General features: G+C 43.3%; 1 protein-coding gene across 2 annotated transcripts; it reads left to right on the forward strand.

Annotated features, from left to right (window-relative positions):
* Positions 1-5,065: 5,065 nt before the first annotated feature.
* On the forward strand, positions 5,066-20,918 carry LOC133901162 (protein DCL homolog, chloroplastic-like). Of its 2 annotated transcripts, none has more exons than XM_062342436.1 (3): positions 5,066-5,383; positions 9,086-9,200; positions 9,864-11,109. In XM_062342436.1, the coding sequence occupies exons 1-3, from the start codon at positions 5,133-5,135 to the stop codon at positions 9,909-9,911; spliced, it is 414 nt and encodes a 137-aa protein (XP_062198420.1). In that variant the 5' UTR covers positions 5,066-5,132; the 3' UTR covers positions 9,912-11,109. The 2 variants fall into 2 exon arrangements, with proteins under 2 accessions (XP_062198420.1, XP_062198419.1); XM_062342435.1 differs by lacking the exon at positions 9,864-11,109 and adding an exon at positions 20,138-20,918 and having other exon boundaries at positions 5,075-5,383.
* The last annotated feature ends 3,409 nt before the right edge of the window (positions 20,919-24,327 follow it).

The following is a 24,327-nucleotide window of genomic DNA, read 5'->3' on the forward strand; positions in this document are numbered from 1 at the left end:
TCTGGTGGAGTCACTGCACAACAGGTGAAAACCTCCTGGGGTCATGTAGAAGACTTCATGGGACATGTTGTGACGTGGATGGCACATCCATATGACTTTCGGATTGACTGGTAATGCGATAGCAAACTCGGTGCGCGCAGAACACGTCCGGAAACCAGACAGCGAGTATGTCAACCTTGATCCTGGTGGTTTGGCTGATCTACTGGATGACCTGGTGGTTTGGCTGATCTACTGGACGACCTGGTTGGTGAGGGCATGGGCAACTTCATGGGTTATGCACTAGTGAAAGGGCATGGCAATTTGACCTTTGGTCAGCCGAGAACATCGATGCCAATCGGTGATGGCGTGGCTACCCGCGACGATAACGATCGTGGCAGCGTAGATCGGGCTTTGGCTAGGGCTAGAGCTTGGCTAGGGACTTAGTATGATAGTAAACAGGGGTAAGTAAGGAGAAAGAGGGGTCCTCACGTTGCTCGACCCAGGCAGGAGCGAAGGGAACAACCAGGAGAGGGAGGGATATGCGGCCTGTGAGGGGGAAGGGGAGGGAGGTAGGTGAGTTTGGGCGGGTTTTGGGTAGGATTAGGTCCAGTTGGGTTTAGGAAAAATAGGAAAAGGCTTTTCTTTTTATTTTCAAATTTTTTTTGCAAAGAGCTTTTAAACGAACGCCTTCTAGTGAGCTGTAAACATCTTCCGCACATAAAAACCTGATGCAACTACTCTAGCATGAATGCATCAAACATAAATATAACCTACGTAAAATTAAATTTAGAAGTTAATTTTCTTATAAATTTAAACTAAATCTACAACTCCTATTTAATTCTAGCAAAATTTTAAACTATTGAGAAAATTGAAAATTTAGGGTGTTACACTTTCCATCATCAAGTACTCATACGCCTCCATCGGACTTCGTATGAAATAATTAAAGCCTTCGGAAGGTGGTGTTGCCAGTATGTCTCGAACTGGTTGCAGTCATGTCCATGTAGGAGAAGTAGAGGTAGGCTCGGTCATGTAGTGGAAGTAGTTGTACATGTTGGAGTAGTCATAATCATGGCCATGTAGCACCACATCATGATCACCATAAAGTAGAAGAAGTAGTGGTGTGCTATTGTTCATCCTTGCATCAAGCTTGCCGTCATGAAAACCTAAAAAATCATGCACACAAAAATTTACCTGCTACATACATTGTTTAGATTGCCCAGCTATGGTTACATCCATGATGAATACGGTCTCATCAGGTAGGCCTCCACCTCGGTGACGCGGGTTGTGTAGAGAACGATGTGGTCGGGCCATGGTGGGTGGAAACATGACCAGACAAGGTCGGTGAGGTAAAGGAGCACGAGGAGAAGGGCTATGTTCTTGGCGGCGACGCTGAGTGTAGTTTACCACCTCGGCCGTGCGGAGGATGACGAGGAGTGGGCTTCTTCCTCCGCACTTAGGGGCACGAAGGAGAAGCCAATTGGGGGTGTCGGGGAGGCAGGGTGCGACCAATTATCGAGGAAGAGGATCAGCCGCTTGTGCAGGGCGGGGGCGGGATTGGAGGCGTGGGGGATGGGGCTTAGGGTTAGTGGGGAGGAGGCGGAGCAGGAGGGGAGGGGGAGGGGGTCCAGGGAAACAGGGAGGAGGCGGGGCTAGTAGTCGTGGCGGCAAGGGAGGGGGACACCACGGGTGGGGAGAGAGGCGGTTGGGGTTAGGGTGGAGACGTGGAGTCGAGGTGGGAATCTAAATGCAAATGAAATTGCAGGGTGAATTTGACGGAAGATGAGGGGTGCACATGCCAAATTGAAACGCTGCCAGTTCGTGCCCCCTTACCTCCCAGTCGTGGTGGGGACCGTGGCTAGATGAAGTTGGTTGTCCAGTGGATTCTTTCTTCGACAAAATTTCCTTGTGATTTTTTTTACTTGTTAAATTCTTATACGTTGCAACGGAAACCAAAAAATTTAAATGACATAATATGGCTGCATTGTTAATTTATTATACGAATGACTTAGGTGTGTAGAGCTGGCCAACAACTTATCACCAAACTGTGGTGTCATCTAAATATAAAAACGTAGCGCAGCTGCCGATCGTCATCGTACAAGCAACTACACGGCACGCATTAGACTGTCCATCTTGGGCTTAACGTTAGATATTAGAATGTTCGACCAAACCAAGATCATCAGAAAGAAAAACTAAGGGCAGTATGAATGAGCTTCATACAAGTGAGTTACTATTGGCAGTGGATGCATGCAAATTTCAAAGGATAACAAGCAGCTCTATCATTTGCAATGCTGACTTCGACATCCGACAAATGGATCAATCGATCTACAGTCATCTAATTTCAAAGGATAAAATTTTGTTTCAGGTATCCAAGAAAAGTAGTCCTTGACAAACAAACAGCTGCATGTAATTGAACTAAACCACAGGTCAAAGATAGGGTTATGTAGACAAAAAAATTTGGTGCTTTCGTGCTGGACAAACAAAACTGATTGATTGATTTGCATCAACCTTCTAACTTAAGCATAGCGTACACATTTTAATTACACTATATTGAAATTCTTTAGTTCAAGAATTTAAAAGACATTGCGATCATCTTTTAGTCACTGTCAATGTTGTGACAAATAATAAAATGATAGGCACTGCACCTGAGGAGCACTACAAGGTAGAGATACTTGCACACAGAAAATTATAGCTTTAAAGAATTCGATTTCCTAATGCCTGTTGCCTGATGATTCATGAGATTAACCACGCTTTATTCCATTGCTTGGTTGTTTAAACAAACTACTGCAAGGAAGATTTCAAATCAAAAGTAGATAATTTCAATGTCCATCTTGTGGTTAATGACGAAATTATGCACATCACCAACGGATCGAAAGTGGTCGTTCTAATGAAAATACTACTACTACTAACCTTGCTGCTGCTGCCACCCAATTGTCCAGTAATGCAACACGGTGAATCAAAAACATAACAAAGGAACTACAGACACAGTTTCGGACTAATGCTTACTTGATGAGCATGAGTGTGTTGAGGCGGCCGAGGTGCAATACTTTGAGCAATTTACTCTTAGTATTTTATTTTTTAATTTACATTCTTGTAATTTTCTGTACTACGGTTGCTTTGTTAGTATAGGGATAATGCTTAATTGAGCTTGCATGTTTTTCACCTAGAAACTAGTACACATTTAGATTAAGGTTGTTACTTTCAATTGCAATAGTTTTTTATGGATAGATAAGTTTTAGAGCCCAATTCATCCACTCTATCTGGGCATTTTGATCCTACAGCGGGGAACCTTTGTGAGATGTCCTTGCAAAGCATGCGGCGGATGAGGTCCTTGGCCTCCGTCGAGACAGATGCAAAGGCGCGCAGTGGGAATAGCATGTTGATGCGGAACACAAACTATAAGATCTCCCCTGCGCTAGCACCGTAGAAAGGCAACATCTCAGACAACATCATGTCGAGCAACACCCTGACGCTCCACACATTCCATCTCCTGCCCACCTCCTTCGGCGCCATGTGGGCACGCAAGGCTTCGGTTTTGGATGGGAGATGGAGCCTGAGTACAGTGGAGGCATTGGCTGCCACGTGACGGCGGGCGCGCCATCGGCTATAGAGGGAATGGAGGCAATGGGCGCAAGACTTGGAAGGGATCTCGGGGATGCCTCGTGAGCACAGTGGCAGGCAGGCGTAGTGTTGAGGGGAACATGGCAGAAGGAAGAAGGTCATGATGCATTCCTTAATTGGGGAGGGGGACGTTGCTACGACAGTCGTGATTAGAGGAGCACGTTTATGAATTTAGAGTGGGCGAGGTGCGGATCCAGCGACGGTGGGAAGGACGGAGCCGTAAGATGATATCACCAATGTGAGTCATCCGATGAATGAACCACCAACCATTAATATGTTCTTATTAAGTAGTAGAGAAGAGATAGATATTAGTTTGTATATTAGACCAAGACATTATTAGTACTAGTTTTAATTCACGGGAAAAAAATTGGAGGTTCAATTGACATTTGGTGGTCAGTCCAAGTAATTGGGGCTAAAAACAAACTTGTAAGGGATGGTTAGATAGTCGTACATCAGTTACATCTAGAGATATGAAAACACAAAATACAGTCAAAACATAGGTGAATACCATTGTTTAAGTTCCACTTGCTAACTAAAAATTAAGGTTTTTGATTTGTGAGTCTTTCATGATGTAAAGATAATTATGTTAGCCAAATAAACCCTTTTCTTCTAAGTTGGAGTAGTATCGATGTAATAGGTAAGGTGATGCCCTATGAGACAGGTCCTATGTCGTCAAGTGTTAGCCAATAATAGGTATTATCAAGACCACAATCTTATTATGCGACCCGATCGAGGCTCGTGCGACCAACCCATTAGTCGCAAAGCAAGATCCTGCAACAAAGTCTTACTAGTCGTAGAGTAGGTACTCACCTAATCAGTCAAGTCTCATTTAATGCTATGCACTTGAATATTGTTCTTCCCAAGCGCTCGCTTTCGGCGAGACATGGTCATGGGGTGGAGTGGTGTTGCAGTGACCCATCCCTTAGAATTTAATATCACGGAATGGATTGACGGATGAGCGTGACGGCGTTTGGTGATGGTATAGGACGATTCGAGCGGGGTGAGTGTGCGTATCCACAATCATGATGAGTTAGGAATAGCTAAGCTTCATTAAACATAGGTCTATCATCTATTTTGGTATGGTCTGTTTATATGAATATCTTTTCCTATAGTATATAAAAGGTGAAGACTCTGCTTGTAAAATGAGGATAACATATTTTGTAATAAGTTCACCCAACTCATAAGATGATACACAGAATATAGGACTATTATCTCACGAAAAATCTAAATTTAGATAAATTCTTATATTTCTAAGACCAGTTTAATATAAACCTAATAGAAATATAGATCAATACATCTACCATCGGGCATACGCTCGATTCATTATCAGATATCATCCTCACAAATAGAAAAAAGTAAATCTTCGCTCAAAAAGACAATCGGAGGGGGAATGTCCAAATATGGGCCCATCTTCGCTCTTCCCGGCCCAGCCATAATCTAAGGCCCATCCTCAACCTCCAAATCGGTTAACTTAAACCCCAAACAAACCCTCTCCGTCGCATCGCCGCCGCCGCCGCCGGCGCACCCAAGCAACCATGGCCTTGGCCGCCGCCCTCGCCCGAGCCGCCACGCGCCTCCTCCGCGGCGGCCGCCCGCCGTGCGCCCCCGCTGCCTCTGTGCCGGTGCTTTCGCACCGCAGCCACCGCCAACTCTGCGGCCTCCCCTCCTCCGACGAGGAGCCCTCCGCTGCGGGGGAAGCCGAGCCGTGGGAGGAGACCGAGGCGAAGATCCTCCGCGACGTCGAACCCGTCGTGGAGCTGGTCAAGGACATCCTCCACTCCGACAGGTCAGCTTCACTTCCAATACCTACACGCTATCAAACCTACTATGGCCTTTCTACAAAATTAGGGGATTCAGCTCTAGTTTGTTTGTGCGTGTTAAAAATACGTATACAAAAACTCACAAGTGGAGTTGGACATAGGTGGGTCCCTGGGTGTTATGTTTTACTCCCTCCATTTATTTTTATAAGGTGCACACACAATTCGGGATTCAAATTTTGTAATTTTTTACTAACAATTAGTCTAGCAATACAAAAATTTTGTGATACAAAAACGGTACCATTAAATTCGAATTTAAAAGTACTTTCCTATGACTATAACTTTGTTGCTACAAACAATATAACACAAGAGAAATTTATGGTCAAATTTTGATTTTGAAGAGCGCAACGGTTCAAACCACGCCCTATATTTTTAAATGAAAGGAGTATGTTATTTGTGGACTAGTGGTACCTGGTGACTAATATGGGTGGGTGAGCTATCGAAATGTTCTGACTTGTGAGACTAGAAATACCTGAAGCAGCACAAAGTGTATTGCGTTTTTTAAATACTCGTTAGGGGATTAAATCTAATGTTGCTTGAAAGATCAACAGAATCAGGGATTTCAATACAAGCTATGGAATGGGCTTGCCCTGTTTCTCACCGGTCGCCATGTGGGCTTAGTTATAGTTGTATATGGATGACAGAAGTATTTTCGTGCTTAATCATGACATCAATGTAGCGCGCACTGAACCTTATAAGATTTCAGCAAAATTTATTTAGCCCCCCCCCCCTTTGAAACAAAAGCCCCCTTTTTAGATTAACTAGGTCATTTTAGTTTAGGCACGACAAAATTTCATAGCACTCATGCTGAAATTTGGCACCACTTGGTGGTAGTTATGCATACAACCAAAGCGGTGAGGAGCGTACACTTGTTTGTAGAAAAATCTGATAATGGTAGTATGAGACCAACCTATGTTGCTGCTAGAGTCGACTTCTGAAATTCTAAGTCACGTTTTATTTCTTATGGCTTCTTCAACAATCAGATTCGGTAAATCTTTCGACAAACGAGATCTCAACCTCCCAAGAAAATCTAGAGTCGGTAAAGAGCAACTCCTCTTCTCATCAACATCTAGAAAGAGGTGATGTGATCCGCATGGATCAATGTTAATATCTAAATCCTTCCAAATGTCCTTTATAAATGGAGGGAAGCTTGTATTTGATGAAAGGGGTGTTGCTCTGACTGTATAGCCTTCCAATAGCAAGTAAACCATCCCATGCTGGAATGTATTCGTCAAGATGATCAACGCTTATATGGAAGTTTGGATGCCATCCGTGAGTACATTAGCGGAGTCATGGCTCTGCAAGGGATTGCGGATTATGTTTGCCTGTGCACTTCATTATTGGCTGGCTTGCTTGCTATTGGAGGGCTATGATATCAAAGCCAACTTCCCTTTCATTACTCATTAGTTACGGGCTTCCCTTCATATCTAGTGGATATTTGGTAGGTTAAAGAGATTAACATTGATCCACAAGGTGCATTGTCCTCTTTTTGGATGTTGATGAGGAGAGCTGCTTTTTACGGGCTCTAGATTTTCTGTGACATTTAGACCTTGTTTCTTGAAAGATTTATCGAATCTGATTAGTGATAAGCATCACAAGAAATAAAAGATGACTTGCACTTTCGGAAGTCAACTTACTAGTTAGTAGTAGCGTCGGTGTGGTGGCGGGCCGCCGTTGTTAGTTTTACAACAACCAGTTGCATGTTTCTCCTATGAAACACGGATACTCCTAGTTGCGACCGTATCTGTATCCGATACGGATACGGCTCGGATACGTATCCGCCGAGTTTCTCAACCTCTTTGGTCGCATGCCATACTTCAACTTGGGTGTGATCAGATTGTCATGCTTAAATATCATATGACCTAGTTAATACTAAAAAGGGGCTAAATAATTGCAAAATCAAGGAACTCTATGCATTCAACCAACTCTATGCACTGAACAAGATCAAGGAGTCATAAAATGCAGGACCGCGCACTTGTTTGCACATGTGCACCAACTTACCTCAAAGTGGATGCATGTATGCATGTGATGGTTCCTGCATGCACATTTTTATGTAATTTTCTACCAGTTGAGGCGATTTTCCTCTCTAACTTGGGGAATCATGAAGCTGCACTAGCTGAGTTAAAGCCCACAATCATCTACCAGTTGTTTTCTTTTTCTCTTCTTTTCAGTCGATCAACATGTCACTCACATGCCCCTTTCGATCGTGCCATTTAGTCGATCAACACGTCACTAAATATTGCACATATTCAGGGCAAATCCAAAATCCATGATAGCAGAGCCCACTTTAGCCTCCACTAGGCTCCACCCCTGATAATGCTCATCTATTGGTTCTCAGAGAGCTGCAAGAAACAGTGAGTTCATAGCATCTTCATAAAGAAAGGAAAAATTCAAAGGATGAGTAAATGCAAAAAATAAATGGCAATCTTTGACTTTTTCAGTGTTGTTACCTTTTATAGTGTCATTCTTCTATTGTAGTTCACAACTCTGATAAATCAGCTTGTTTTGTTTGTGCCTTTGTGCTTCTATGAATAGAAGAGGAGCTTGCGCTTTGGTTTTTTGGTAGTTTGGTTAAATCAATGGATAAATGACTGCTAACTGCTTAAAGTTTGGAATCTTGATATTTCATGTAATCATGTTTCTTTCATGTTCAAAATGGATTTTTGCCATGTGTTTTTATGTGAATATAGAAATCTAGCATGCCTTGTAGTTTGCACGCAGCACTTATTTTAGATGCATATGAACTACGAATCGTTATTTCGATGTGGAGTCATTGTATCGCAATTGTTGGGTTCAAAAACTGTAACTGTCTGAAACCTGGGTCGGCATCTTGAAAATGTTGGGTTCATGAAACACGTCTTCGAATCTGTTTCAAAGAAGTATAGCCTGGAGGGAGCCTTTGTTTTTTGTAAGTGTCATATCACGTACTGAAAGCCTATATTTGGTAACTATGTGCTAGTCAGTGCTACAATACTATGTGGTAGTACCTATGCACATTGAAGTTAAGAGAATATTCACTAATTCAATGAAAGTAATCATATTAAAGCCCTAACAAAGTGATTCTCAATTAGTTAATGTGAATGTATCCAGTGCTAACCCCCTTCAGTTAAGGCATTTGTGAACTTGCAAAATTCTCAAAAAGTTTTAGAGATAGCCAATGAAGTCATATACAATCATATAAAGTTTCATGTGTAAACTCAACATAAAAATGAAAAGAAATGGGAGAATTCATTATTCATAGAAAAAATCTTTTTTTTCCCTGTGCACACAAGCTGTGTCCTAACTTCTGAATGACCCGAATTCATGCTCTAGCCTGGCATCATAAGGGAATTGAAAAGAATTCTGCAGGAGACAAATCTGGTTAGATGGTATAGCTAACAAATTGACACCTATGTGATGTTAAGGCCTAGTTTGGCATTGTGGTTGCTTATCAGGTGCAGTTCTAATATTTCTGTTGTGTATGTGCTAGCGGATTAACATCCTGAGCTAAATAAGAAACTTTGCTAGAATTTGCTATATGCTCTTGATTAACTATACTCCGCAGTGCTGCAAAGTAACTCAATGACGAACTGCCCTAAGTTATGCTATAATTCTCCCAATTTTTGAGGATGTACTGTTTCATGCTTTACGTCAATTGTTCCTGCCTTTCTGACAGTGTTGTCTTATAACAGGTATGGAGACGGTGGATTTCTAAGCCCAAATGATGAAAAAGTTGTAGTAGAAAAGCTTCTTTCTCATCATCCTCGTTCAGAAGACAAGATTGGTTGTGGTCTTGATGCTATAATGGTAAGTATGATTGCTTAATCTGTTTACCAAATTAGGCATGGTCTCCTCAGACAAGTTTTTTCATCATGTTCTGTTATTCTCCAGATCTTTTTTTCCTTTGTGCCAAAGCCTTCATGATTAAATATGTTCTATTCAGTAATTTGTTATTTGTTTGTTGTTAAAACTACTACAAAAGCTAGACATTTGGCTCTTTGCACTACTTTTAGTTAAGAGGATCTCCACAGACGAACCCACAGTTTTGACCACCCTGCTTGGACATGAATCTCCCAATGAGCTCAATCTTATTTATTGCACTTGTAATTATCTTCTGGTATGTCGGCATTTGCATGCTTTAAGAAGCTATAGTAAGACTAACTGCTGCTGACAGTGTGCAACACGCTTTTATAGGATCTTATATTGGTCCTGGCTCCAAAAATAAAAGTGCATCTGTTATTAGTTAAGTTGAGATTTCTCAAAAGCCATGATGATTCTCTGAAGTAAGTTGCTTAGCATCAAGAAGCTAACACAAACGCTACTCATCATGAGTATTTGGCCACCAACTAATAAGATGCAAACTGGGATTCTGAATATACAATGCTGAGACTTCATGTACTCCCTCTGTTCCTAATTGTCTTGCGTTATTTATATCATACCTTCCTTTGGCTTTACTAAATGATCTCACAGGCACAATGCCACAATACCGTGACATCCCCCTCTTTATGTCATTCATAACCAAGGTTCCAAAGGGTGTTAGGCGCTAGGCAGGCGCTAGTCCACTGCCTAGCGACTAGGGTGCCTAAGCGTTATATATTGATATTTGTATGAATCTGTTATGTAACATATAGTCATATACACTAATGTAACAACATTTTGTAACAAATTTGTATGAATATGATTATATATTTATAGAGAAATGAAAAACAGATTCAGTTGAGATTCATACCTGCTCTTGCACACTTGTTCTTGACTTCTTGTTCTTGCCTTCTTATTCTTGGCTTCTTGCGTACAACAGCAGCTAACAATTAGAGAGATAAGAGATGAGAAATCCAGTATTTAAACAACAAATCAACAATAAGAGAAGGGAAAAGGGTAGAAACTCATCTCATAGTGACAGCTGCAGTGCTGCACATGCACATCAGCTCCAAATAGCAACACAACAAAGCAAAAAGCTCACAAATCACAAATAAAATATAGACACTCACAATTCATAATAGTCACAATAGTTCACAAATAAAACAGCTCACAAGAGTCAATGAGTCACAAAAGACACAATAGGCATAATCACATAATAGTTCATCAAACTTGCATACTTAGAAATTAAAGATAACTTGGCACATGATGCCATCATGCAACCTCCTCACTCCACACAGGTATTGGAGTTCAGAATTTCATCTTCATCATCCTCATCCGTATCCTCATAATCAATCTCCTCATCCTCATAGTCATCGTCTTCAGCTTTAGATTCCCACTCTTCATCTACCTCTCTAGGCATTCGTGCACTCCTACAAGGCTAAAGTTGATCATTAGCTCCCATTGCTTCTCCAAGGACACTCCATGGTATCCCCATACCCGGCACTTCTCCCTCATCCTCATCCCTAAAGAGAACCAATGCATGAGCATCCCCTCCCTCAAAGAAAAATCCTTGAGCTTCAGCAGCATCAGAACTTAGGAGGACTTCATAGTTCTTTTTGCTCATCTTCTCTTTCTTGGACAGCACTCTTATTGAATTGGATGTAGACAGAGAGTTGAGGTGTTTTTGCTCATCTGCGCGTACGGATTCTGGTTCCGCGCCTAGACCGCTGTTGCATGGCCCGTGTGGCGCTCACAAGGTTCGCGTTCAAGCTTAGGCCAACCTCGGACCACGGGGGTTCACGAAGCTGTAGATAAGTGTGCTGCCCCTGCATAGCCAAATAGATAATCAGCATGAAGATGCTCATCGGTAAAAGTTTCTTGCATTAAATAAATACATTGGTGCTTGTATTTAGATATCCATGATGTCTCTAGCCTGCATCACGCCGGCCCCATTACGCCGGCGACGCCAGGCGGACGTCGCTATTTTTTGTTGTTGGTAGATGACGCAAACCGCTACATGTGGCTGGCGCTTCTCACAGCAAAAAGTGATGCTGCAGCGGCCATCACGAAGTTCCAGGCTGCTGCGGAGGTGGAGAGCGGGCACAAGCTCCGCGTTCTACGCACGGACAATGACGGCGAGTTCACCTCCGTTGAATTTGCGCGCCACTGCGAGGACCACAGCGTGCAGCGGAACTTCTCCGCGTCGTACACGCCGCAGCAAAATGGCGTGGTGGAGAGGAGGAACCAGACCATCCTCGCCACCGCACGCGCCCTCCTGAAACCGCGGAAGATCCTGTGACCACGGCTGTCTACCTCCTCAACCGGGCGCTGACGAAGAGTCTTGACGGCGAGACGCCATTTGAGGCGTGGCACGGGCGCAAGCCAGCAGTAAGCTACTTGCGTACATTCGGGTGTCTTGGTTATGTAAATGATACACGACCAGGCCTGCGGAAGCTCGACGACCGCAACACCCCAATGGTCTTCATCAGCTATGAGGATGGCTCCAAGGCGTACCGCATGCTTGAGCCCCGGTCCCGGCACGTCCACATCTCCCGCGACATCGTTTTTGACGAGGACGCCGGTTGGGACTGGGAGGCGGTGCTGCAAGACGGTGGAACAGCCGTGCCTGACTTCCATGTGGAGGCAGTGGTCAACTACATCCACCCAGGCGTGTTGGCTCCGTCCGCAAGCAGCGCAGAAGGCACTTATCCTGCTGCGCCGGCGCCCACAGGGGCGATCTCGTCGCCCACGCCTGTCTTCCCCGCAGAGGCAGCCCCCACATCCGCGGGGACGGATCCAGCGCCAGCCTCGCCTGCTGGCGTGTCGTCCACGCCCACATGGGCTTCTCCCGCTGCGGCCTCGCTCTTGGAGTTCGTCTCTCCTCCGCCAAACGACTCCGACAGGCTGGATGTGTACCACGACTTCTCCCCTCTTTGTTATCGTCGCATCGACGACGTGCTTGGAGGGGGAGAGGCACCAGGCCTTGCTAATCGCATCGTCGATGGCAAGGGGTTGCTGCTGGTCAGCGAGGATGGAGAACAACGCTCCTTCGCTGAAGCAGAGCACGATCCAGCATGGCAGGCGGCCATGCGCGAGATGGACTCCATCGAGCAGAACGGGACATGGTCACTGGTGGAGCTTCCTCATGGGCATCGATCTATTGGGCTGAAGTGGGTCTTCAAGCTCAAGAAGAACGAGGCAGAAGAAGTGATCAAGCACAAGGCTCGTCTCGTCGCCAAGGGCTATGTGCAGCAACCGGGCATTGATTTCGATGAAGTATTCGCACCCGTTGCTCGTCTTGAGTCTGTTCGGTTGCTGCTAGCTGTTGCTACGTAAGATGGCTGGCCGGTGCATCACATGGATGTGAAGTCGGTTTTCCTCAACGGCGATTTGGGGGAGGAGGTGTACGTCACGCAGCCGCCGGGCTTTGTCGTCGCCAGAGCAGAACAGAAGGTGCTGCGCTTGAGGAAGGTGCTCTACGGGCTGCGGCAAGCGCCGCGGGCTTGGAACGAGAAGCTGCACACGATATTACGAGCTCCCTTGTTCGAGGGACGATTCAAGAATTTGGAATAGATCCGTGGGGATGAGAGAAGTTGTTGAGAAATATTAAATTGGAAAGGAAGTAAGAGCCCGCATGAGGCGGCGATGTACAGGCGTGGCCATGGAGACTCACTGTTGCTCCTCGAGGTCTATGTGGATGACTTGATCATCACTGGATCAACCGAGGCGGAGATCAACCGCTTCAAGGAGGAGATGAAGGCGAGGTTCAGGATGAACGACCTTGGATTGCTCTCCTTCTACCTTGGCATCGAGGTGCAGCAGAGTAGCAGCGGGATCACGCTGTGCTAGGCACATTACGCCAAGCGCATCGTAGAGATGGCGGGGATGCAAGATTGCAACCCTGCGCGCACCCCCATGGAGGAGCGGCTCAAGCTGAGCCCGGCAGAGGTGGACATCACTCAGTACCGGAGGATCATTGGAAGCCTCCGCTATCTTGTCCACACGCGGCCAGACCTCGTGGAGCGGCCTACGTAGGAACACATAGCGGCAGTGAAGAGGATATTGCGCTATGTGGCTGGGACTTTAATTCTCGGTTGCCACTACGGGAGGACAGCGGAGGCACGGCTTGTCGGGTACACCGACAGCGACCTTGCCGGCGATGTTGACACAAGGAGGAGTACATCTGGCGGTTTGTTCTTCTACGGCAGTAGCTTGGTGAGTTGGCACGCTCTCAAGCAAAAGGTGGTGGCACTCTCGTCCTGTAAGACAGAGTATGTTGCTGCCACTACTGCAGCCACACAGGCAGTGTGGTTGGCTCGGCTGCTCGGCGACTTCAAGGGGAGGGACGCCGACACTGTCGAGCTGAAGATTGACAACAAATTAGACTTAGCGGTGATACAAAATCCTGTCTTCCATGAATGTAACAAACGCATCGATGTGCGCTATCACTTCATCAGGGAGTGCTGGAAAGATGGGAGGATTAGTGCTGATTTCGTCGGCACTAAGGACCAGCTCGCTGACATTCAAACGAAGGCACTTGGGCGAGTTAGATTCCATGAGCTTCGTGCTAGGATTGGAATGGTTAACATCAATTCCAAGTCCACACTTAAGGATTAGGGGGAGATTGTTAGCAATAAGCCTTGATGTGTGCAGATTTTCAGCTAGCAGATTAGGGAGAATAATAGCCAATTAAAGCAGTAATTGCTTTAGTTATTAGCTGTTTGAACTAAGGATTTTCAGCTAGCAAATTAGTGAGAATAATAGCCAATTAAAGCAGTAATTGCTGTAGTTATTAGCTGTTTAAACCAGACTATATCGTAGTGGTCAGCAGTGTATAAATAGAGAAGAAAACAGAGAAGGCATCAAGCAATTGCAGCATCAAAAATACTACTGCTAGTGTACGTGTGTCTTGGGTGAGTTCTTGGGCTACCTGTGAGGCTGTAGGCTTTTCACTCCACATGCCTCATGTTGCGATAACTGGTGGCTAGGGTGAGTTCCTGGGCTACCTGTGAGGCTGTAGGCTTTTCACTCCACATACATCATATTGCTCTCCCAACTCTATGTTGTCCTCCATTTGTTCCCATGCCTGTACACCATGTTGTTATCGGCAAAGGCCACACACTGCCATCGCCATCGGCCTCATCAAGGTGCTCACCTGAAAAATTCCTAGATGCCTGCACACTAAGTGGCCCGTGATAAGGAGGCCATGCTCCACAAGGTCCCCGTTGGACCGTTTTCACGTGAAATGCAGGCGAAGGGGAAGCGTGGAAGGCGATGCACGAGGTGCTCATATCCCACCCTTGCTTATGGGCTTTATCTAAGGGGTTGCCATCAGGGTGAATGTGCTGGACCATAGTACACCTAGTAAAAAATCGGTTTCACCTGCCCAAGTAGCAATTTAGCATTCCATGTCTTATGAAATTGCGCAAAGGTAAAAGTGTCTCTTCGCAGTACTCCCTGTAGTCATGAAAAGTTGTTTCAGGATTCCTGCAATCAAACTTTTATGATTTGGCTATCGATATCTCCATGAATTATTGATAATGAACATATGAAAACTATACATGCAGATTTATCACGAAAAGTTGTTTCAGGATTCCTGCAATCAAACTTTTATGATTTGGCTATCGATATCTCCATGAATTATTTATAATGAACATATGAAAACTATACATGCAGATTTATCTCGAAAAGTGCTTTTACAGTATTATATTGTTAGTAGCTTTTTTGTAGGTATATCGTAATAGAAATTAGTGGTCAAAGTTGTGTTTGGAGACCACGCCTATGTCCAGAACGACGTGTTTTCGTGACTGGAAGGATTATTATATTAACATTATACGTATTTGTGTTCAGCGCTCTTCAGATGCATGGCCTTCTTTTGTGCTGCAACTTAGTTATTGAAGGCCATGGTGCCTTGAATTTGCTTGTCCTTTGACTTTATTGCTACCTTTTCTATGATGACTATGTATGGATATTACATTTGACTCTACAACATAACAGCCAACACTTCTCAAGTCTAGCATACCCTTGTGCCAGATACTGTGTTAAACAATGACATGTCTAGAAGGTATTTTAGATTAACTTAGTTATTGAAGGCCATGGTGCCTTGAATTTGCTTGTCCTTTGACTTTATTGCTACCTTTTCTATGATGACTATGTATGGATATTACATTTGACTCTACAACATAACAGCCAACACTTCTCAAGTCTAGCATACCCTTGTGCCAGATACTGTGTTAAACAATGACATGTCTAGAAGGTATTTTAGATTATACTAGTCAGCGTGCATGTGAATCCAATGTCGCTAAAAAATGTAGAACAATATTTTTTTTTCTTGCACATGAACTCCGAGAGAATTATACATTAGTTCCACTAATGTAGGACCAAATCACATAGCGTAAATTCAATCTTGATGTTAGTTACTTGGTTTTATTGTATAACATGTGGGTATGAGTATTGATGTTAAGAGAATTAAAAAAGATGCAGTGAGGGAAGTGAGTTCAGTGGGATTTTAGGTATTTTCGAAATGTCATTGATGGCAAACTATCTACACAAGGCGTATTTTAGGGAGGGGAACTTTGAAAGATGTGAGGAACCGTCCAAATAGTATTCTAATTAATCATTAGGAGGATCATTATTCATAATCACAATCTCGACGATTAATCAGAATACCATTTCGGTAGTCCCGGCACGTGTTTTGTGCCCAGGATCGGAACACATGCCTTCCAACTCAAATATCATAACACAGTTTAATAGAGAGCAAGTAATTAAGTTGTATTACAATACTTAAACATGCAACTGCTTCCACAATTTACAACAAAAGAGGAACAACAACAACTACGCAGCGGAAGATAAACCTATGCAACAAAAGAGTATGGAGCCGTATGCCCTTAGGCTTCATACCAAAAGCGCCGGAGTTCGGAGTAGAAGGTGCTACTCCTGCCCGCCACCCTGATCGGTAGGCACAAAGTAGCCGAACACTGCCTCTTCCTCGCCAACCTGTGAACCTGAAACTTAAGGGCAGTACCCTTAGTACGAAGGTACTAACAAGTCTCACACAGTATGAGTATATATATTCTCGACTCCAAGGATCATGCATTTAAAGCTGTAGCAAGGATTAAGACATGTTTAAGTTCATTAAGCGGTAAGCAACCTAGACTCTAGGTGTAAGCAACTGATTTAACCAACCACCGACTCAAACCCTGCCAACCAACTGATCAGAATAGATATATAAACAACAAGTGTATAAAAGTAAACCATTACCACCAAACCACCGACCACATACCGACCAAACCACCCAAACCAACCATGCCACAACCCACATCGAAACTCTACGACCAAAACATGGTCGCTCGGTGGAGATAAGCGATAGCAATGCTCATGATCGAGAGCGCGGCAGTTCGAACTGATTATACACCCTGCAGGGGATACTCCTAGACCCATACGACACAGGGACCATACGGCTTGTGCCATCCGCTAAGATGCACACAAGGGGTACCCGTGACAACCTTTTCCAACCAGGCCCAACTATAGCTCGACGCGGCGGTATTAGAACTACTCCACGAGCAAACCAATACCGCTAAAAGCCCGGACTCAAACCGGACTCACACCGTCTATGACGAGGCCCACATGACCACGTCTGCGAAGGTAATCAGCTCGCCTACCATTATATCAGCATGTGGTGAGTAAGGTAAGTGCTAAAGCCGACTACACCGACGGTCGGTGCTTAACCGGTGCAAGCGGTCTACGGTGTCCGGGTTCCCTCCCCGAACTGCCTGAGGACTCCTCGTGAGCAGATGACACCCCTAACACCGCCCACACCTCGTCTCAACTCACCACTCACCAAACTGACTCATCATCAACACAAACACAAGTGTGAACAAGTAATAAGCCCTAGGCTCGCGACAACGGTGGACGCCGTCGTCGACTTCTACCGGAAAGCCTAAGTACCATTAAGCATAGCGAAACTATAATTAGACCTCGACGACACCACTAGGCTCCAAGGAATAACACATGACACGTGACCGAAATGGGAGAATGCATAGGCATAGGTTCTACCCAACTCGGTACCCGACACATGCAATGTATACATAAGCGTAGATAACATATTAGATTTTCAAGTAGACACGATGCAATATGATAGATGCTTGCCTTGCTGCCCTAGCTGCTGCTCACAGCTACTCGAATCACGATCACCATTGCGGGAACCTCCAGGGACAGCCTCGTTCGTCGGGTCGAAGTTCCCTAAAAGAATAACGCGTGCAATGTAACGAATATGAATGTTATGAAATGAAGGATGCTCCATAGAATGCGATAACAGTGCAAATCGTCAGGGCACGAGTTCTAAAGCACCGAAGATTTTTCTTAAATGGGATTACTGTTAAACGTTTGAACACTTTTAGGACTAACTAAGCTTAACCTTATATAGAATTGTAACAACATCTAACATGTGGGTGATTATTTTTGCTGAGCAGGGAATCAATTAACAAGATTTACAAAATTGATCTCATCAATTTTAGAGTTACCAATATTAAATTATGGATTAATAAAGCTCAAACCTATTTTATTAACCCATGCAATTTAAATACATATTTCATAGCTCCCAGTATTTTTAACATGTAGATAATGATCATATAAACCTAAAAAAATTGGTTTCATGAATTTTGGAGCTATATACGATTTTCTATGCACTTTCTAATATTCAGCCGAAATACTGGTTGCACAACAAACGGATTTCTTCTTTTCCTACCTTATTCCGAATTAAAAAGGTCTGCACTCTTTTTCACCCACCGCTAACTAGCTACAACCACTGAGCAATGGGGCCGGCTTGTGAATTCAGTCCCAAAAGCTGTGAGGCCATGCTCAGCACAGAGCATCCATGGCCGGTGGCAAGGCACGCTCCGGCGACGGGCTCAGCAAAAAAAGGCGCGGGCCACAGACGGAAGAGGGACAGGGGAAGCTCACCAGTGGTTCGGCTTGGACGGAGGTGGCTCAGAGCAGAGGGTCGACGGTGGAATCTCGGAGCTCTGCACCGGAGCTAAAGAAGAAGGGACGGTGTGACGTTGCCGCCGGTGAACGACGGCGCCAAACGATTGGTGGAGGGTGGCTGTGCGTGGAGAGGATGACGACCACGAGCTTCACAGTGAGGGATAGATCGGGGCTGTTCGGCAGCTGTGGTCACCGGCTCAACGGGGCGACGACTCGTCTAGGCAACAGCTTCTCACGGCGGCGCTCGTGTGGTGAGGTCCTCACGGATGAGCTCGCAGTCTCGTGGGTGTGCTGCGCCGTGGTGCAGAGAGTCAGCAACACTGGCGAACGCATGCGAGCGTGGCCAGCTGAGGCACTGACCATGCGCGAGCTGGTGAGGTGGTAGCTGCTTGGCTGAGCTAATGTAGTGAGCTGCTGCTGCAAGTATGCCGGTGTGTGTGTGTGGCATGGGTGATGGCTTGCAGGAGAAGGAAAGAGAGGAGGAGAGCAAATGGCTTTTGCCTGCTCGGTTGCTCCTCTGCTGGATTCAGTGGAGAAGGGGAGATAGAGATGGCGTGCTGCATTTTTTTTTTTTTTTTGCTACTCCTGTGAGGAAGGACTGGGAGAGCTTGAGGTGGCAGGATAGGATGGATGATTGCCTCACTTAGTCAAGAAAAACGGCACCGGCTCTGATCTGTGTGGGGAGATAGAGATGGCGTGCTGCATTTTTTTTTTTTTTTTGCTACTCCTGTGAGGAAGGACTGGGAGAGCTTGAGGTGGCAGGATAGGATGGATGATTGCCTCACTTAGTCAAGAAAAACAGCACTGGCTCTGATCTGTGTGCTGTCCAGATGAGTGAGTGAGAGAGAGCAAGAGGTGGCAGCTTTGCTCAAGGTCAAGAATGGCTGCGCCGGCCTGCTCTGCTGTGAAGGAAATATGAGAGAGAGAGAGAAGAACAGCAACAGAGAAGAAGCTAGATAACTTTTGGTGTTAGTTTGTACTAGTGTCTTCAGTTTCTCATTTGTTTTCTCGAATTTCTCTAGTGGTTGAAAAGTCATCACAAAATTTGAGGATCAATTTTGCTGGATTCTATAATTCATGTGCAACCTATTTTAACTTATTTGACCTATAATGCCTGAGCCAATTTCAAACTAAAATTCCCCAAACATACTAGCTTTTCTAACTTGTGGTAAATTTTATGCCTTCAAAATATTTCCTAAAAATTTGGAAAAATTCACTTGTATTCTTCGCATGCCATGGACTAATTTCTAAAATTATCACCAGCCCTATGTTCCATAGAAGTTTTGGGAGATGCTTCACAACGCATCAGTTAAACCTGGTTTAATCAACTTCGGTTTAACTGGTTTCCACTGACACTCAAGACTAGTTCTACTCATCTGAATTGCCAGCTACCTTCAATCTTTTTGTCCTACCTGCAACTGGAGTGCTTATGCGTAAGAAATGGCTGCTACACTGGTGTTTAAGACCATGCTCTGGATTGGCCATATCTTGTGCTGAACATGCATGTTTCATTTTCTTTTTCTGTGCCATTCATATGGAATTCCGATTTCCTTTTAACAATCCAAACAAATTAATTTTTTTAACAATCCTATGTGGTACTTCTCTGTTATGCCCTTCATTAGGATCCTGCAAGTAGAAACAAATTTTTACATGATTTATTATTCTTGCTTCATACCAATTTTTATGATTTCATTCTGACCTCATGGAGTTGATTTGAGATGAGTGAAACAGAAGTTTCTTGCATTTTGGATACCAAAAGTTAGGATGGAAACTATGGTAATGTAACTTTGGATTGTCTGCTTCGGACATGGTGTATACTGCATAGTGCATACACGATAACAACATTTTTGCTTGTATGCACTTACAATGTTACTATGTCTTAACTTGAATAATATTTGAAGGTTGACAGGCACCCTGAGTTCAAGAAGTCCAGATGCCTCTTTGTTGTTAGAACAAATGGCGATTGGGAAGATTTCTCATACCGCAAGTGTATCCGGGCATACATTGAAGAGAAGTATCCATCCCATGCAGACAGGTTTATGCAGAAACATCTTGTTCAGAGGCGCTCACAACCTTTCCGTCTTCCGAAGTAGAAAATCTTTTTACGTGATGGTTCTTTTGCCAGCCAGGCAACACCAAAATCTTGTGTTTGCCTACTTATCATGCTCCGATTGTAGCACTGGCTTGACCATCAACTTTAGCGGTTTACCCTATAGTTGGTACATCAAGTGAATGATGTTACTATCCAGGCTTTGGTGATGAGCTTGGACCAACCTCTGCATCTCTTACACTGGAGGTTTTCGATGCATACCCTAGCCCATGTCCGTGTTTTACAGGTGATGTATGCAACTGTCTTCCTTGAAGGAGATTTTATTGGTCCATCCTAATAGTCTGTTTGACTCTTTGTATGAGCTAGATGTATCATTATAGTTAGGGGCAATTTGGGGCTATTTGTTATGGTATTCATTCAGTACCTAGAACGCAGCAACCGTTATGAGCTCTTCTTCATCAGTTTATCATTTATTGTCAGCTTTTGGGGCTATTTGGACAACGAAGTTCATATATGTGCTCTCAGAAAGTTAATATGCTTTTGCAGCAACAAGTAGTAGTACGTTGTAGCAGTAGCATAGCTGAATACGACTGTGGGTATTTGGGATTACATGAAGTTGCATGGCATTTGAATTTTGGTGATTTAATATCACTATGTTTAACAGTGAGGATCTCCCAGATACAGTACATGGGATCATGCCCATCGTCATGATTTACCAAACTTTCTGTTGATATCACCCGTCTCATTTATTGTCTCTCTGTCATTCCTGTGCAGCTCCAGGCAGTGCCTGACTGACAGTTTTGACTCCTTTATGTTTTTCATGAAGCAACAAAACATATTGCTTTGTTTCTCCCTTTTCAATCTGGTCATGTTCTGCTTTCTGTTGATGTTTTAATCAGATTACTACTCCATTAGAATTCACTTCTGAAGCAGTTCCTGATTGTGTCTCGCGTCATCTGTTGGTTCTATACATATTTGATAGAGCGAGTGAATTCCAGTATTGAACTAGGTATCTCTTGTTCATGGCATGTCTGTTCCAGTGTTAGTGATTTAGTGTACGTGCAATTATTAAGGATCATATTAGTGTTGATGATGGTTCATTTCGGTTAATATTTGTTTTTCTGTGGCCGACTAATTCATATAAAGAGTTTTTCGAAAAAAAAGCTCACTATCCTTCTGAAATCTGTAGTGTAGTGACAGATTGATACACTAAGTCCGTACTTTTGCAAACAACACGCTAAATTTGTAGTTTTGTGATAAAGGACACGCTAAATATGTAGTTTTGATATACATGTTCTTAATTCTGTAGTTTGCAATAGTTTTAACAAGTTACATGTGGTAGTTTTGCGAAATTTATTCCAAACTAATTGATTGGATCGCCACACACAAACTGAAGCAGCTGCTCTGGCTGAGCGGAGGGGTAGCGACGGGCCTGGTGCGCTGCAGGTGCATGCATGCAATCTCAACACCTCATGATCCCTCGTGGCAGCATGGATGGACTTTTGAGAGCCCATGCATGATGCTGCCAACAGGACTGGTCGATCTTGGTATTCATTTGCTATACGATACGTTATGTTAAATCTAGTGCACTGCATCCATGGATCTGCATGCAGCGGCGGACTTTCCAGTAAAGCAAGACCGAGATGAAGTTCGTCCTACCTAAATTCGTGAGCACGATCGGCCATTGTCTGCATGCATGCATCCATCTTCAAACTCTGCATGCGTATTGAGCCGTGTTATATCCTTCTTCGGTCGGAGACGTGGTAGCATTGCACAGATGGATCCATCAGCATGGTCCAGTGTGTCCATCAGCACCCGATAGTGAGGTGAGGTTAGCCTTTAACTTTTTAGTTAAAAATGAAAACAAAGTCAACTAGCATGCCTCATTTTCATGCCGTAGTGCAGCTTACCTTCTTTTTTGACTGACCGAATAATCCATCACTTCACCGGTTCACCTGCTACCTGAAAATTTCACTTTCATCGGATAAATGTAGAGGCGAGGCAGCGCAACAAGCATCTGGGATGGGGACCGCTTCTCTCTAGTTCCCGCCAAGCATGGCCACATGTAGCATGCATTGACTTTTTGCTAAAGCTATATATGTTGGTGCATAAAGTGAACATTGTGTCTTCACACAAAGCTAATGGTTCCCTTAACACCAATGTTTACTTTTTTACCGTCAGAAAACTGCACATGTAAAAGCCATATAACACCCATGTTTGCTTTTTTACCGTCAGAAAACTGCACATGTAAAAGCCATATACATTAGAGGAGTAGGATCTATCCTTAGCTACTCGCTCTGTCCAAAACTTGAGTAAATTTCATAGAACCATAACTATTTTGACATAATACTCATAAAACTATAACTATTTTAGCTTGTATTACAAAACAACTATTTTAACAAGGGTACCACACAACTACTTCGAAAGTTGTAGTTATGGGGTACCCTAGTGTCAAAATAGTTGTAGTTCTATGATGTATGTAAAAATACATGTAGTTGTGTGGGTGTTTGATTAAAATAGTTGTAGTTTTGTGAAATTTACTCCCAAAACTACAATAAACAAATGTATTGAAGGAAATTAGGTTAACTAATATGCAAGTGTTTAGCAAGACAACAAATGGTACCACTAGAATTGTATTTCCATATGCATTCCCGCGGTCCAGTTAATAACATAATATTTCAAAAAGAATTTGCGACCAAACTTCAATCTGGAAGACTGTAGGTACCGAGTCAAATCACATCTTATAAAAATGGGAAAAATCCAAACCCCCAAAATTCATTTGGATTTTGACTTCCCCCAAAAAGTTATTTTGTTAAAAAAAACCCAAAAGGTTTGATTTTGTTGCAAAAACACACCCAAAATTTTAATTTTTTTAAAAAAATCACAAAAAATTCTTAAAAAAACTAAAGACAATTCTAAGACCTTTTGTGAATTTTTTTTTAAAATAATATCCTTTGCACCATATTTCATGGAGAGGAAGTTTGAAAAAAAAGACAAACGTGCAACTCATTTATTAATTCGAGTTAAACGCATAGTTAATTATTTACTAATCCAAAAATCATGAAACCAATTTGTTTTAGTCTTCTTACACGATCCTCTATCTTCTAAAAATACATAAAATCTTGAAATAGTTATTGTAACGTGCAGGATTGAGTAAATGTATTGCAGATAGATTAATTCATAACTAATTCATAACACCCCAAAATTAGTGAAACCACTTTTATTAGTTTAGTTAAATAATTATTTGTATAGGAAAAATAATGGTAGACATGACAAAGTTAAAATAACATGAGTTAATAAATGAGCTACACATTTTTCTTTTTTTTTCAAACTTCCTCTCCATGAAATATGATACAAAGGATATTATTTTTGAAAAAAAAATCACAGAAGGTCTTAAAATTGTCTCTAGGTTTTTTAGAATTTATTTTTTATTTTATTTTTTTTTTGAATTTTTTAGGGTTTTTCGCAACAAAGTCAAACTTTTGAAGGTTTTTTTGCAACAAAATAACTTCTAGAGGAAGTTAAAATCCAAATAACTTTTGGGAGATTTTTACATTTTTTCCCTATAAAAATGGACGGAGGGGTAGAATTTATGGACCTGGTGATGATTATATTAAGGTTGGTGAGGGACGAATTCAACTCTCCTATCAGTATCATATCAGAACACCATAGTGTATTGGCTAATCATTTTATGGAGATCGTAAAGAGTAAGGGTGTGCGTGTGTAGGTAGGGAATTGATTTGTAAGGATTGGGCCTAATTAGATGCATCCATCCATCCAATCATTTACTTATTGGCTCCACGTGATGAATATATGTATCTGGTGAATCGCAGCAGCTTTAATTAACTGCTTTAGTCTTGTTAATTTTGCGCTTTTTTAGGAGACAAGAAGAAATGATTCATTCCACCACCTGCCGCGATCACGGCTAGATTATGTGGAGCCTCCCCTCCCCAGCCCAAGCGAAAAGCTAGCCTGGGTCGTAATCCACGGTACTCGACCGTACCAATCTGTACATGCTTCAACCAGAAAGTCCTAGCTATT

Source organism: Phragmites australis, chromosome 20 (assembly GCF_958298935.1).
Source record: "Phragmites australis chromosome 20, lpPhrAust1.1, whole genome shotgun sequence".
Lineage (NCBI taxonomy): Eukaryota > Viridiplantae > Streptophyta > Magnoliopsida > Poales > Poaceae > Phragmites > Phragmites australis.